The following is a 12334-nucleotide window of genomic DNA, read 5'->3' as shown; positions in this document are numbered from 1 at the left end:
TAAAGGAAAGGTGTGGCAGGATTTTTTCTTCTTTCCTCCCAAAGGCAATCTGCCACTTTAATGCATACGTTTGTGTTCTGCGCTCTGCAATTATAATGGGCTTGGTAATGTTTTTGACAAGCAATGAAGGTCTATCAATTTTTATCAACCGCTGTTGACACTAGGTGTGTCCGAAGTCACACTGTCTGTGTAGGTACTACATTTGATGAGGAATGATCTGTAGAATACACACTTCAGAATCCCTGCAAAAGTAGTAGGTCATTTGGATGTTTTATGAATACTGTGAATTCGGCCATTTTCACGCACTGTATAGTAGAGGGGTAGGCATATTTGGACACAGGTGCTGATTTCGGAACTGCATACTACACATAGGGTTGCAAAAAGGTGGAAAATTTCCAGTAAATTTCTGAAACGTTCCAGAAATTTTGGAAACTTTCCAGGATTTTTTGGAATATTCCAGGGATTTTTAGAACGTTTCCAGAAACTTGCCGGAAATTCTCCACCCCTTTGCAATATAAATTTTTACCGTATTTTTCTATTGCGGAAATGGTTTGAGCAGTATGCGAGTATGCATTTTTTTTGTATTGGGACTGTTCCCAGAATTTTTCTGTTAAGATGAATCCACACCAACGGGTTAAGGACTGGCTGGTTGGCTTCAGTGTTTAGCCCCTGCTGGAAGATGCTGTAACTACACCATTATGTAAATAACCAGACTTTGACATTAAAACAGGCAGACAAAATAGGGAAAATGTTAGCTTTTTCAGACTAAACATACAAGTAATTTAATTTACATCTATTATGAGATGTCATGTATACAAGAAAAAAATGATTACAAAAACTTAGGTGGTTGCAGTAACACAAATAACATTAGTGAAATGAGTTGGTGGACGTGTATTTGCATGTCTTCTAAGCAGATCCAGAATCTGCAGATTTTACATTTTCAACACTGACTTCAGGGAAAAATCTGTGGAATGGATTCAAAACCGTAAAGTGTATTAAATGCAGCTGTGAGCTTAACTGATGAAAATGTAAAGGGCAGGGAATGTGTAGGACGACAAGCACACAGATTGAATGCGGGCCTGTTTGTAACAATTATACAGGAAAGTGACAAAGTTTTCCTACTATATCTGGGTTATTCAATTCTCCTCCTAGAGGGTTTAGCTCCAATGCAAACACTCCTGAAGAAGCCACTCAAGGTCTTCAGGATTACTTGAAAATTACAGGCAGGTGAGTTTGATCAGGTTTGGAACTGACGTCTGCAAGACAATGGACCTCCAGGAGCAGAATCAAAGGATCCTCTACTACAGGGATCCTCAAATCTGGCCCACGAGATCCACTTTCCTGCAGAGTTTCGCTCTAACCCTAATCAAACACACCTGAGCATGTTAATCAATGTCTTCAGGATCATTAGAAAATCACAGGTAGGTGAGTTTGGTCAGGGTTGGAGCTAAACTCTGCAGCGCATTGGCCCTCCAGGGCAAGATTTGAGGAACCCTGCTCTACTATATCAGTGTCATTTCCAGCACAAGATTTAGCCAGTCTGAGAGATGGACATTTCTCTAATGGAGTTTGCTAAAGGTAGGTGCCAAATGTCAACGCTTCTCTCCAGTATGAATTTGTTTAAGATCTTCTATCTGGGAAAAGTTTGTGTATATCTCAACAAAGTCTAAAAATATGTAGGTCATGTTTGAGGCCTCCAGAAAGCTCTTCAGATTGGATAGTTCTGATCAGGAGCGCTAATAGCGACTGTTTTCCTAAAAAAGGAAGAGGTTACGTGGATCCCTGCTTAACTAAACCCCACAGTCCATGCTGTGGTGTGGATTCTTGTAGATCACAGTTTTTTTGTCTCAATACCACCTTTCCAATTAGGGAGGCTGGCGTCTTCATGGATGGAGACCAGTTTCTGGAGTAAGTGTAGAATGCAATTCTACTTCTTAAAAATGTTTTTTGTCATCAGCAATCTAGTTGATGCTGCAGGTTCTTATATGCGCTCTGAAGCTTGGCAGATTGTTGGCGAGAAACCCTAGTTTCCATCCACATTCATTTTTCATCTTTAAAAGTCACAGATGATAATGGACTGGAAGGAGCTGAGGAGACCGTAACAGCCTTCACATCATCCATTATAGCAAAGCAGTTTTCTTCAGATTTCACTTGACGTTCTGCAAAAACATACCAGTGTAGTTATATTGCAAGCAGCAATAATTAGACATGTTCTGTGTGTGTTATTGTCTGTGAAGGCAGATTTCCACATGCAATTTATTTCTTTATTTTTCATATTGTGAATACGAGTGCAAATTGTTACATACAAAAAAAAAGTCACTGAAATTGGTTAAGCGTCAACCCTGTTACCATACTCTAATATTATTTTTAAAAAATCTGCAAAACTACTTCATCCTTTCAGGAAGTGAACTCTCCAAAGACAAATATTCTTCATCATTATTAAAAAGTCAACCCTGTTACCAGGATTTTGTATTGTACCCAAATGATTTTTGAAAAGTGGATATTCGTGAGTGCATGATGTAGCATTTATTTCCGAAGCACAAAGAAAAACTTTATTGAAATGAAGTGTTTTTATCATGCAGAGTAGCGTCAGTCCTGTTTATAGACAAAGAAGACTATCCTTGTACCCAACAAATACAACAATAGGATGTTTATATGAAAACATAAATGCTGAAAAGGCTGACGTTCCTTGCAATACACATACGTTTTTGCCATCTTTACGATGGCATATTTCTTTGGTTTTGAAGGAGAAGCTGGAAGCTACATTCTCCCTCACCTATTCAAGATGTGAGAAAAGTTATCAAAATACACATATCTTTTTGAAGATTTGCTGTTTCAAATAACCTCAGTCATACCTACCGTATTCATCACCAGACTCTGGTTCTTGCTTAACTTCTACAGTCGTGTTAGATGGGCCGACGCCAACAGTGACCTTCACAACTTCCTTTGGGACGGGTAAATCTTTCCCCTCTGTAAAACATTCATTTTAAATTAGACGGAAAACAGAAAGTCGTACAGACAGAATTTTAATTTCTGGATGAACTATCCCGTACCTGCATGCATTACACGCAGGTGTTTTTTCATGGATGATGAATGAGCAAAGAATTTGAGACATATGGGGCACTGATACGGCTTCTCCCCCGTGTGACTTCGCAGATGTACGGACAAATGCGCAAACTGCCGATAGCTCTTCTTGCACTGTGGGCACTGGTACGGCTTTTCTCCGGTGTGAACCCTTTGATGAACCACCAAATCTTTAGCTTGGCCAAAACTCTTCCCACATTCAGCACACTCGAATTTGGGTTTATTCTCTTTGGTGTGAGTGCGCAGGTGGACCTTCAGGTGTCCCGCCTGACTGAAAATCTTATCGCACTGAGGGCACTCGTGCTTTTCTTCGGTGTGTGTCCGTCGGTGCAGAACCAGACTGCTGGGTTGATTGAAGCTTCGCTCGCACTGCGAGCACTGAAAGAGTTCGTCGCCCCGGTCGTAATGATGGCGGCGCTGGTGACGCGCGAGATCGGAAAGTTTGACGAATCCTCTCCCGCACTCAGAGCATTTGTGCGGTCGCTCACCTTCGTGAACATACCGAACGTGTTTTCTGAGGCCGGCTGCTTGAGTAAATGTCTTCAAACACAAACTGCATGTATGGGAGACCCCTGAAATGAATAAATATAATCTAAAATATGAATAATAAATATAAATGATTAATTTAATGATTAAATCAAATTATTAAAAATTCTAAAAAATAAATAAATATATTTAATATAAAATTATTTATATTTTTAAAATAAAAAAAATACGACCACTGATTTTTTTTTTTTTACACATTTTATCAACAAATTGAGCATGTGATGCATTATGGCCTGTGATTGTGATGCCAGTTTATATATTCGTTTGCCATGGGTCCAAAATTAACACTTGCAAAGCCCCAAATCTGAAAAAAAAAACTGATTTTGCCAAACAGGTAATCTGGACAGTTATGGAACACAATATATTAAGGAATATGTAAATGGAAATATATGAATTACAGTATAGTTTGCAATTTATTTTATTATTTTTATGTTAATTAAATAAAAAAACAAAACAATTGTCTACTAAAGAAAATGGTTACTTCAATCCAAAATTTACTGTCAGGCATTCATTCTATTTTTTTGTGGCTTCAACTTGACAGAAAAAAATTTACAATAAATAAATATAGTTATATATTTATTTTTAATATAATACATACATTTCTTACTTGGTAAGTAAGAAATATTTATAGAATTTACGCTTTATTTCAAAGCATTAAAATGTGTAAACAGTGCTTTTTCATGGCATGCATGGCAGTACCTAGCCATCTCATAATTTCTTACCTGAATGAAACGCATCTTGATGTTTTTTCAGACTTGCTTCAGAGACGAATGTTTCATCACACATTGAACACTGGAGAGGGTTTTCGCCCGGGTGGCCGCTCTGGTGGGCAATCAGGTTTCTCCTCCAGCGAAAACTCAGGCCACACTGAGAGCACTTGTAAGGTCTCTCTCCTGTGTGAATCCGCTGGTGAATTTTTAACATACAATGCTGACTGAATCTCTTCCCACAATGAGTGCATTCAAATGGCTTCTCCTGCACATCGACTTTTGGAGCACCTGTTGGCTTCTCCATTCCACTTTGCTTATTTGTTGAAGCTTCTGGAAATCAAAGAGGAAAAAAAATCTGTAAAATTAAATTGCTAATCATTAAAAACACGAGAAATATACAAAAAATAAGTTTGGATGGTCAATTTTTCAGGACTGCCATTTCAAACGTACTTTCGTGAATTCGCATGTGAGCTCGGAGGAAACTGGGACGCCCAAACCCCTTGAAGCATACAGGGCAGTTGTGTGGCCTCACTCCTGTGTGAATTTCCAGATGTTTCTTCAAGTCTCCTGGGGTATAAAAGCTCTTATTGCACACAAAGCACAGGAATGACCTCTCTCCTGTGTGTGTTTTAATATGCACAATCAGAGCCGATCTCTGACGAAAGCTTTTGTTACAGGTGGGACAGTTGAAGGGTCTTTCACCTGTGTGAATTCGCTCGTGCTGTAACAAGCCTTGGCGTCGACCAAACTTTCTCCCGCAATAAGAGCAGGGGAAGCACTTCCCCTCTTTGTCAACATGCTGATCTGTTAAAATTACAAAGAAGAAGAATCCATATTAACAAAACCATTATCAAATAAAAGTTCAATTGAGAACATAATTGAAACTCCAGGTTAAGCATCAACCCTGTTACCATCATCACTCACCCCTGTTACAATACTGTAGTATTACAGAAAACAATTCTTAATCCTTTCAGGAAGTGAACTCTACAAAGACAAATTTTCTTCAATAATTTTGTATAGTAAACAAATTATTGAAAAGTCAGAAATATCGGCATTAAATGCTCTTTCTATTAAACCCTTTTAGTGCAAAGACTAAGAAATGGCTATCATCCTATCATCATGTTACCATACTATAGTATTACAGTACTGTAAACCTATCCTTTTAGAATGTGTATTCTCCAAAGACAAATTTTCTTCATAAATTATTAAAAAGCCAACACTGTTACGAGGATTTTGTATAGTAAACAAATTACTTTTCAATAAAGTGGATATTGGTAGAAATATTAGCATTAAATTGATCTTTCTAATAAACATTTGTAGAGTCAAGATTACGAGATTGATGTCAGTCCTATTACCATCAGCACCTCACCCCTGTTACCATGCTATTGTTTACACAACAATTCTGTAAAAAATACTTAATATTTTCAGGAACTGAACTCTCCAAAGACAAGTATCTTTGCTTATTATTAAAAAGTCAACCCTGTTACCAGGATTTTTTATAGTAAACAAATGATTATTGAAAAGGGCACATTCTCTGAGTTATCAACATTAAATTATGTTTCTAATAAACCCTTTTAGTTCCAAGGACAAGTTTGTTTGCCTATTTATCATCAAATAACTAAAATGTCAACCCTGTTACTAGTTATTATAGTAATCCGATGACTATGACTCCATATTTGTAGAAATATCAATATACCTTGTTTCCATCCCAACATAAAATTTTGGTAAGTAAACCGTTGCTGGTCCCCATTGATTTCCATAGTATGGGGACCATAAAACCGTCGGAAGCATATGAAACATTCGAAAGGCTTTTCTCCGGTGTGAATTTTCCGATGCACGATCAACACCGAACGCTGCCTGAAGCTTTTGTTGCACACGGTGCAACGGAACGGTCTCTCTCCAGTGTGAATGCGTTTATGTTGCTCCATATCTTGATGTCGTCCGAATATTTTTCCACAGTATGGACAGGTAATACGATTTCTTTCAGCAACACTCAAATGTTCTGTTAAAAGAAATTAATCAACAGTATTTTCAATGATATATGAAATTGATAACACCAAACCATTTTTAGCAATGCTGTTGGTGATTTAAACAAAATGGTTTGCAAACTGGGCAGCAGGTTCTCAACAAGCTTCAAGAAGACTTTAAATGATTTTAAATATGATAAAATAAGCATTAAGTGAAAAAAATTTACAAAATTAAGATATTTGTTATTTTGAATGAACTGTTGTTTTTCTTTGAAGCACCAGGATTCACAGTCTTAGAAAACCTAAATATATGAGGTAGCCTAATTTTAAAAGCGTGCTTTTTTTTTTTTTTTTTTTGACCTGGAAAAGTAAATTAATAAAATATTAAACCGCCATGGGCATTTTTATATTAAATATACAGTTTTCTAGTTATGCTCTAAAATATTTTTTGTTTATATATGACTGACAACTGAATATAAATATTTTAAATGTATATATTTATTATATACGTATATGTATATTGTATATATAAATATCTCTAAAAATCCTTATCCGTAATCCTTATCACAGACGACTGGAAAAGTCAAGGGGTCTTTGAATATTGTTGTGCCTTGGAGTCAAAAAGTTTGTGAAACTCTGTGAGGTCCTTAAAAATGTGTTAAAAGAAAAATATTAATAATTTAAAACTATTGAAGATATTACTAACGCTAATGATGATTTTCATAATAAATTTATTTTATTCTACTAACAAATAAAAGGCAACAAAAAGAAACATAATAGAAGTATTTTATAGATATTTTTTACAGAATAAATGCCTTTACATTTCAGGAAGGGGGTCTTGAAAGGTCAGAAAAGGTTTGAAACACCTGATTTTGGTAACTTCTGAATAGTAGATGTCGCAACAAAATAACCTCAGAGGGGTCAAATTTAGCGAACTGTTTGACTTCCATATTTTGGGGGCTCTGCTATTCCTCCTCCGCTTTATTTCAAAACTTCAATTTGCTGATCTCACCTGGATGAGCGACACGTTGATGCTTTATCAGCGAGAAGGAGAGAGAAAACCTCCGGTCGCAGAGTGTGCAGTGGTAGGGTCTCTCCTCCGTGTGATGAGTACGGTGGTGTTTTCTGAGGTTTACTGCTTGGCTGAAGTATTTCCCGCACTGGGAGCACTGGTACGGCTTCTCTCCGGTGTGAACGCGCAGATGGATCCGAAGCTTCGCTTGCTTATGAAATCTCTTTCCACAGTGATTGCACTGATGCGGCTTGTTTTCATCACACGCTTGCTTGTGAGCTGCAGGCTCTTCCTCTTGAAGAGGATTCAGCGTTTCAATGCCTGGGAAGAGAAAATTACACAATGTGGTACGTAAAGTGTGATTTTGGACCTCTTTTGAGATTTCTGGGATATGGTATTCTGGTAGAAACGATGAGTGCAATGGTAAGGTTTTTGTAATTATTAGACTCACCCTTTTCAGCAGAATGTGCAGAGTCGTGAGAGAGCTCAGAGGGAGGAGATGGAGCTTGACTTTGGGGAATGTTTTCATTAGGTGCATCGCTCTCAATATTATCTATAAGTTCCAGAGGGTGAGATTCACTAATGTCCTTAAGTACGTCGGTTTGTAAGTGCTTGTGTAGATCTTCAGAGGCCACAGAAGAGCAAGGCCTCTCACTGTCATGAGCGTCCAAATGGTTCATGTCCTCCGATTCAGAGAAGGTCTGTTCAGGAGATGTGAGACCGGATAGACGAGCGGCGCTGTTGACGCAGTCGGGGCAGCGGTGGGAAATCTCTCCCGTGTGTGTTAGCTCATGTTCCTCCAGCTGACACTCAAAATTTTTCCCACATTCGACACAAATTAAGCACTTACCCTCCGTACTAACATCTTGACCTGCAAAAAAAGAGGATACTTGGTTTCAGTTTGTGTCTTCATTAGAACAGATTTGGAGAAATGTATTATTCTATCACTTGCTCAGCGATGGATGCTCTGCAGTGAATGGGTGCCGTCAGATTGAGAGTCCAAACAGCTGATAAAAACATCACAATAATCCACAAGTAATCCACAGCACTCCAGTCCATCAGTTAATGTCTTGTTCAGCGAAAAGCTGCATGTTTGTAAGAAACAAATCCATCGTTAAGATGTTTTTAACTTTAAACCATCCAAAAATACAAGCCCATAATCTAGAATACTGCTTCTTTCAGTGAAAAAGTCCATCTCCTGTTGTCTCTCACATCAAAATCCACCCACAGATTTGTTTAGAGCTATTTTGGCTTGTAATTGGTGCTTGATTTGTGCAGATTTCTCCTCTGATTCAGACGAGATGAAATTTCACTGGAGAAGGCAATATTATGGATTATGGACTCATATTTTAGCAAAAAGCAAGTTTGAAGTTAAAAATGTCTTAATGATGGATTCATTACAAACATGCTTTTCGCTTCACAAGACGTTAATTGATGGACTTGTTTTATGTATTATTAACTTCATTTATAGTATGTATATTATACAGATTATTGTGATGTTTTTATCAGCTGTTAGGACTCTCATTCTGACGGCACCCATTCACTGCAGAGCATCCATTGCTGAGACACTGATGCAATGCTACATTTCTCTCTCTCAACAAATCTGTTCCAATAAAGAATCAAACTCTCCTTCAGTAAATATATTTTTAGCAAATTTCCATTTTTATGTTTAAGCACTGATTTCTGTGTTTGTATTTGGATTATGTAATTGTAATGTAATGGACATAAATTGTAATAAATCTTTATAAAACAGTCCATTTTGACTCTAAAATTTGATTGGATGAGACCATAAACTGCCAGGACACTCTTTCAGAGGTTTCGGGTGTTTTACAAGCTTAATTAGGTTTTACAGAGTTAACTATACGACAGTAAAGGGGGGTTTTGGCAGTCCACTTCATTTTGGGCCTAACAACACTCCATCCGTTGTAAAGCCACTATAATGTCTTATTGTCTTTAGTCCTATTCACTGCATTGTGCATAGCAACATTTTGTACCTTGATGAAATGCACGCAGATGTCTTCTCAAGGAGGATAACAGGGCGAAGTTTTTAACACAAATCGTGCAGTGAAAGGCTTTCGCATCGGTATGGGCGATCTGATGGGTCTTGAGGTCTCTCTCTCGGGTGAAAGTCTTTCCACACACCAAGCACTCAAAAGGCCTCTCTCCTGTGTGAATCCGGACGTGTTCGGACAGATGCTGAATGCGGGAAAAACCCTTCCCACACTGAGAGCACTGAAAAGGCTTCGCTCTGGCAGAAAGACTCTTTGCGTGGTTATCTGTGGTGACGTTTGAAAGGAAAACGACAATGTTTAGTTATATATGTACAGATATATACAGTACATGTGTTTAGTATATTTGGCAGCTAAACAATAAGAAAGTTTCTGATGACATATGTGACCCTGGAGCACAGAAGCAGTCATAAGTAGCACGGGAATATTTGTAGCAATAGCCAACAATACATTGTATGGGTCAAAATTATCGATTTTTATTTTATGCTAAAAATCATTAGGATATTAAGTAAAGATCATGTTCCATGAAGATATTTTGTAAATTTCCTACTGTAAATATATCAACTTAATGTTTGATTAGTAATATGCATTGCTAAGAACTTCATTTGGAGATTTTTTTGCACCCTCAGATTCCAGATTTTCAAATATTCGTATATCAGCCAAATATTGTCCTATCCTAACAAACCATACATCAGTGCAAAGCTTATTTATTCAGCTTTCAGATGATGTATAAACCTCAATTTCGAAAAATTGACCCTTATGACTGGTTTTGTGCTCCAGGGTCACATTACTATAGGTTATCAAGTGAAATCAAAGTCAAGGTCGGTTTGGACTTTTCACAAATAAGTGGTACAGTATCTAAATGTACAGGTTAGCATATTGCAATGCATGAATGCAATTTGCATAACGTATAATGTGAACCCCTGCATTCTCACCCAGATCATAGGAAGCTCCTGATGGGTGCAGATCAAGTGTCCTCGCCGCCTCTCCTAAATCAGACTCCTGTGCTCCAGTGCTGTGGGCCGCTGATGGAAACACGCCCACTTCCTTCAGATCCATGTCTTACTGAAAATCTAGAAAAAAAAAATGCATTTTTGTATTTTTATAATAAGTACTAGGTTTGTACTCTGGTACAGCGACGGTACAAAAAGGTAAAACACTATGACATTAAATTACTATCATCATTATAATGTGGTATTTGCATGGAACTGCAAAATACTTAAAACAATACCATGGTATTATTACCATGGTACATGTTCAAAGAGATGGCAATACTCTAAACAATCTATATCTATTTGAAATTATTATATTTCACTTTGTTATATTATGTATGTCTTCATGTCTATATGATAACAAAATCAAAGCTGGAGGCTGAACACACCTCCTCCAGTTGCATTTCGATTTAGTCCCATGTCAACACACAGTAAAAGGTGCATCAGCTGTTATTCAAGCAGATGAAAGAGAACAATAAACATTAGTTGCGCCACAACATTGAGACACAGATGTAAAGTCCATGCAGAAGAAGCCTCACCTTTCCTGTGTCTCAACATGCACGTCCACACGAACTGACAACCCGGAAATGGCTGGAGGTGTTATTGACTTTTCAAAATAAAAGCCAATCGCGGAATTAAAAAAAAACAGTTATACCATGCAAATATTTTTTATAATTCGTTTTTGTATGCAACGTTCATTTTAATCTTGCCACAAACATACCACAGGTCTTAAAAATACAGTTTAGGTCTAAATGCCATTACATATTATAACAAATAAATCAAACAAGAAGCATTTATTTGAAATGACCATAATTTTCAAGCAAATATTTTAGAATTTCAAAGGGTTCCAATCATAAAACTATGATAGTTATACGTTTGAAATGATGATAAAGTATTGTTTATGTGATTGACCATGCCTGTGGTTACACTATAATTCTAAAAAGTCATTTTTAAAAGTCGCCTCAGAAAGATGAAGTTATTTATTTGTTAAAAATGTCTAGAATTATTTGTTTGTTTTTTTGTCATTTTTGAGGATGCAACACTTTCTTTCTGAGAAAATTAAAGGCTATTCCTAAAAGAATTTATTATGAGACACTGACTGTGTTTTGGTGTGCTGGTGTTCTTAAGACCTTGATATAAACAAATATCAGTAATTCAAGTGGAGATATGAGAGACAAGCATTATACACATGAAAAGCTACTTTAGGTTATCGTTGTCATATTTGAGGGGATGTTGATCCAGTTCATATACACTGGCCTGACATCACACTTCTTCAACTTGATGTCCAAGTTTTGGTCTTTGTCAGCTTGCTAATCGTAACATTGTAATAATAACACAGCACTATGCATACACTAATCAGCTACAACATTAAACCTGTCTGTAAAATCATGTTGGTCCCTCTTGTGCTGCAAAAACTGCTCTGACGCATCAAGGCCAAGACATCAGAAGCAGATCCTTTAAGTCCTGCAGTGTACTGTTTTAATGAAGGAATTTCAGTTTTTCCTCCCTGTTGAAAAAACCAGCATATGCTGGTTAGGTATGTTTTGGTCCTTTGCTGGTTTATGCTGGTCCTTTGCTGGTTTATGCTGGTCCTTTGCCAGCACATGACCAGCATAAACCAGCAAAAGGACCAGCTTAAACCAGCAAAGGACCAGCTTAAACCAGCATCCCAGCGTCAAAACATACCTAACCAGCATATGCTGTTTTTTTCAACAGGGCTGCATTTTGAATTTTGCACTTCATTGTATAGTAGTCAGTAAAATTAATGTCCTGGCAGAAAATTACCACTACAAATTTTTGTACCCTCAAAGAGATAACTTTGTACCTTTTTTACCCCTAAAGAGCTCATAATAGTACCATAAAAGTATTACTACTGTAAGGGAACATATTCGCAAGTACTAATATATATATATATATATACGGCTGCAAGATTAGTTTTTAATGAGCCAAAAAGAATGCACGTCACACCTCTGTTCATCAATTTGCACTGGCTACCAGTAGCTGCTCGCATTAA

General features: G+C 37.2%; 2 protein-coding genes across 2 annotated transcripts in view; one reads left to right on the top strand and one right to left on the bottom strand.

Annotated features, from left to right (window-relative positions):
* Positions 1-1452: 1452 nt before the first annotated feature.
* The window catches only part of cul2 (cullin 2), a 30117-nt gene continuing 19235 nt past the window's right edge, over positions 1453-12334 (top strand). Inside the window, exon 1 of the mRNA XM_016519597.1 lies at positions 1453-1578. The gene's annotated coding sequence lies outside the window, so the exon portion shown is untranslated. The remainder of the gene's footprint in view (positions 1579-12334) is intronic.
* On the bottom strand, positions 1585-10903 carry LOC107713936 (zinc finger protein 271-like). The gene is made up of 12 exons (XM_016519604.1): positions 10860-10903; positions 10710-10767; positions 10264-10401; positions 9314-9595; positions 7771-8190; positions 7320-7640; positions 6075-6342; positions 4791-5176; positions 4353-4670; positions 3054-3656; positions 2860-2970; positions 1585-2159 (listed from the first exon to the last, which is right to left on the bottom strand). Exons 3-12 carry the CDS (start codon positions 10385-10387, stop codon positions 2041-2043), a joined length of 2952 nt encoding a protein of 983 aa, XP_016375090.1. The 5' UTR covers positions 10388-10401; positions 10710-10767; positions 10860-10903; the 3' UTR covers positions 1585-2040.

This window comes from Sinocyclocheilus rhinocerous, unplaced genomic scaffold (assembly GCF_001515625.1).
Source record: "Sinocyclocheilus rhinocerous isolate Xijiao unplaced genomic scaffold, SAMN03320098_v1.1 scaffold642, whole genome shotgun sequence".
In the NCBI taxonomy this organism is placed as follows: Eukaryota; Metazoa; Chordata; class Actinopteri; order Cypriniformes; family Cyprinidae; genus Sinocyclocheilus; species Sinocyclocheilus rhinocerous.
Note: the sequence above shows the minus strand (reverse complement) of the source record. Positions and strands in the feature narration are given on the sequence as shown.

Bases quoted from the DNA above. Each gene is read 5' to 3' on its own strand.
- LOC107713936 (XM_016519604.1), bottom strand. From the start codon at position 10,387: ATGGATCTGAAGGAAGTGGGCGTGTTTCCATCAGCGGCCCACAGCACT. The intron at 5,177-6,074 runs GTTTACTTACCA...ATGGTTTTGTTA, and splicing joins ATCAATGGGGACCAGCAACG to ATATGGATTCTTCTTCTTTG. The intron at 2,160-2,859 runs GTAGGTATGACT...ATGTTTTTGCAG, and splicing joins AGAGTCTGGTGATGAATACG to AACGTCAAGTGAAATCTGAA.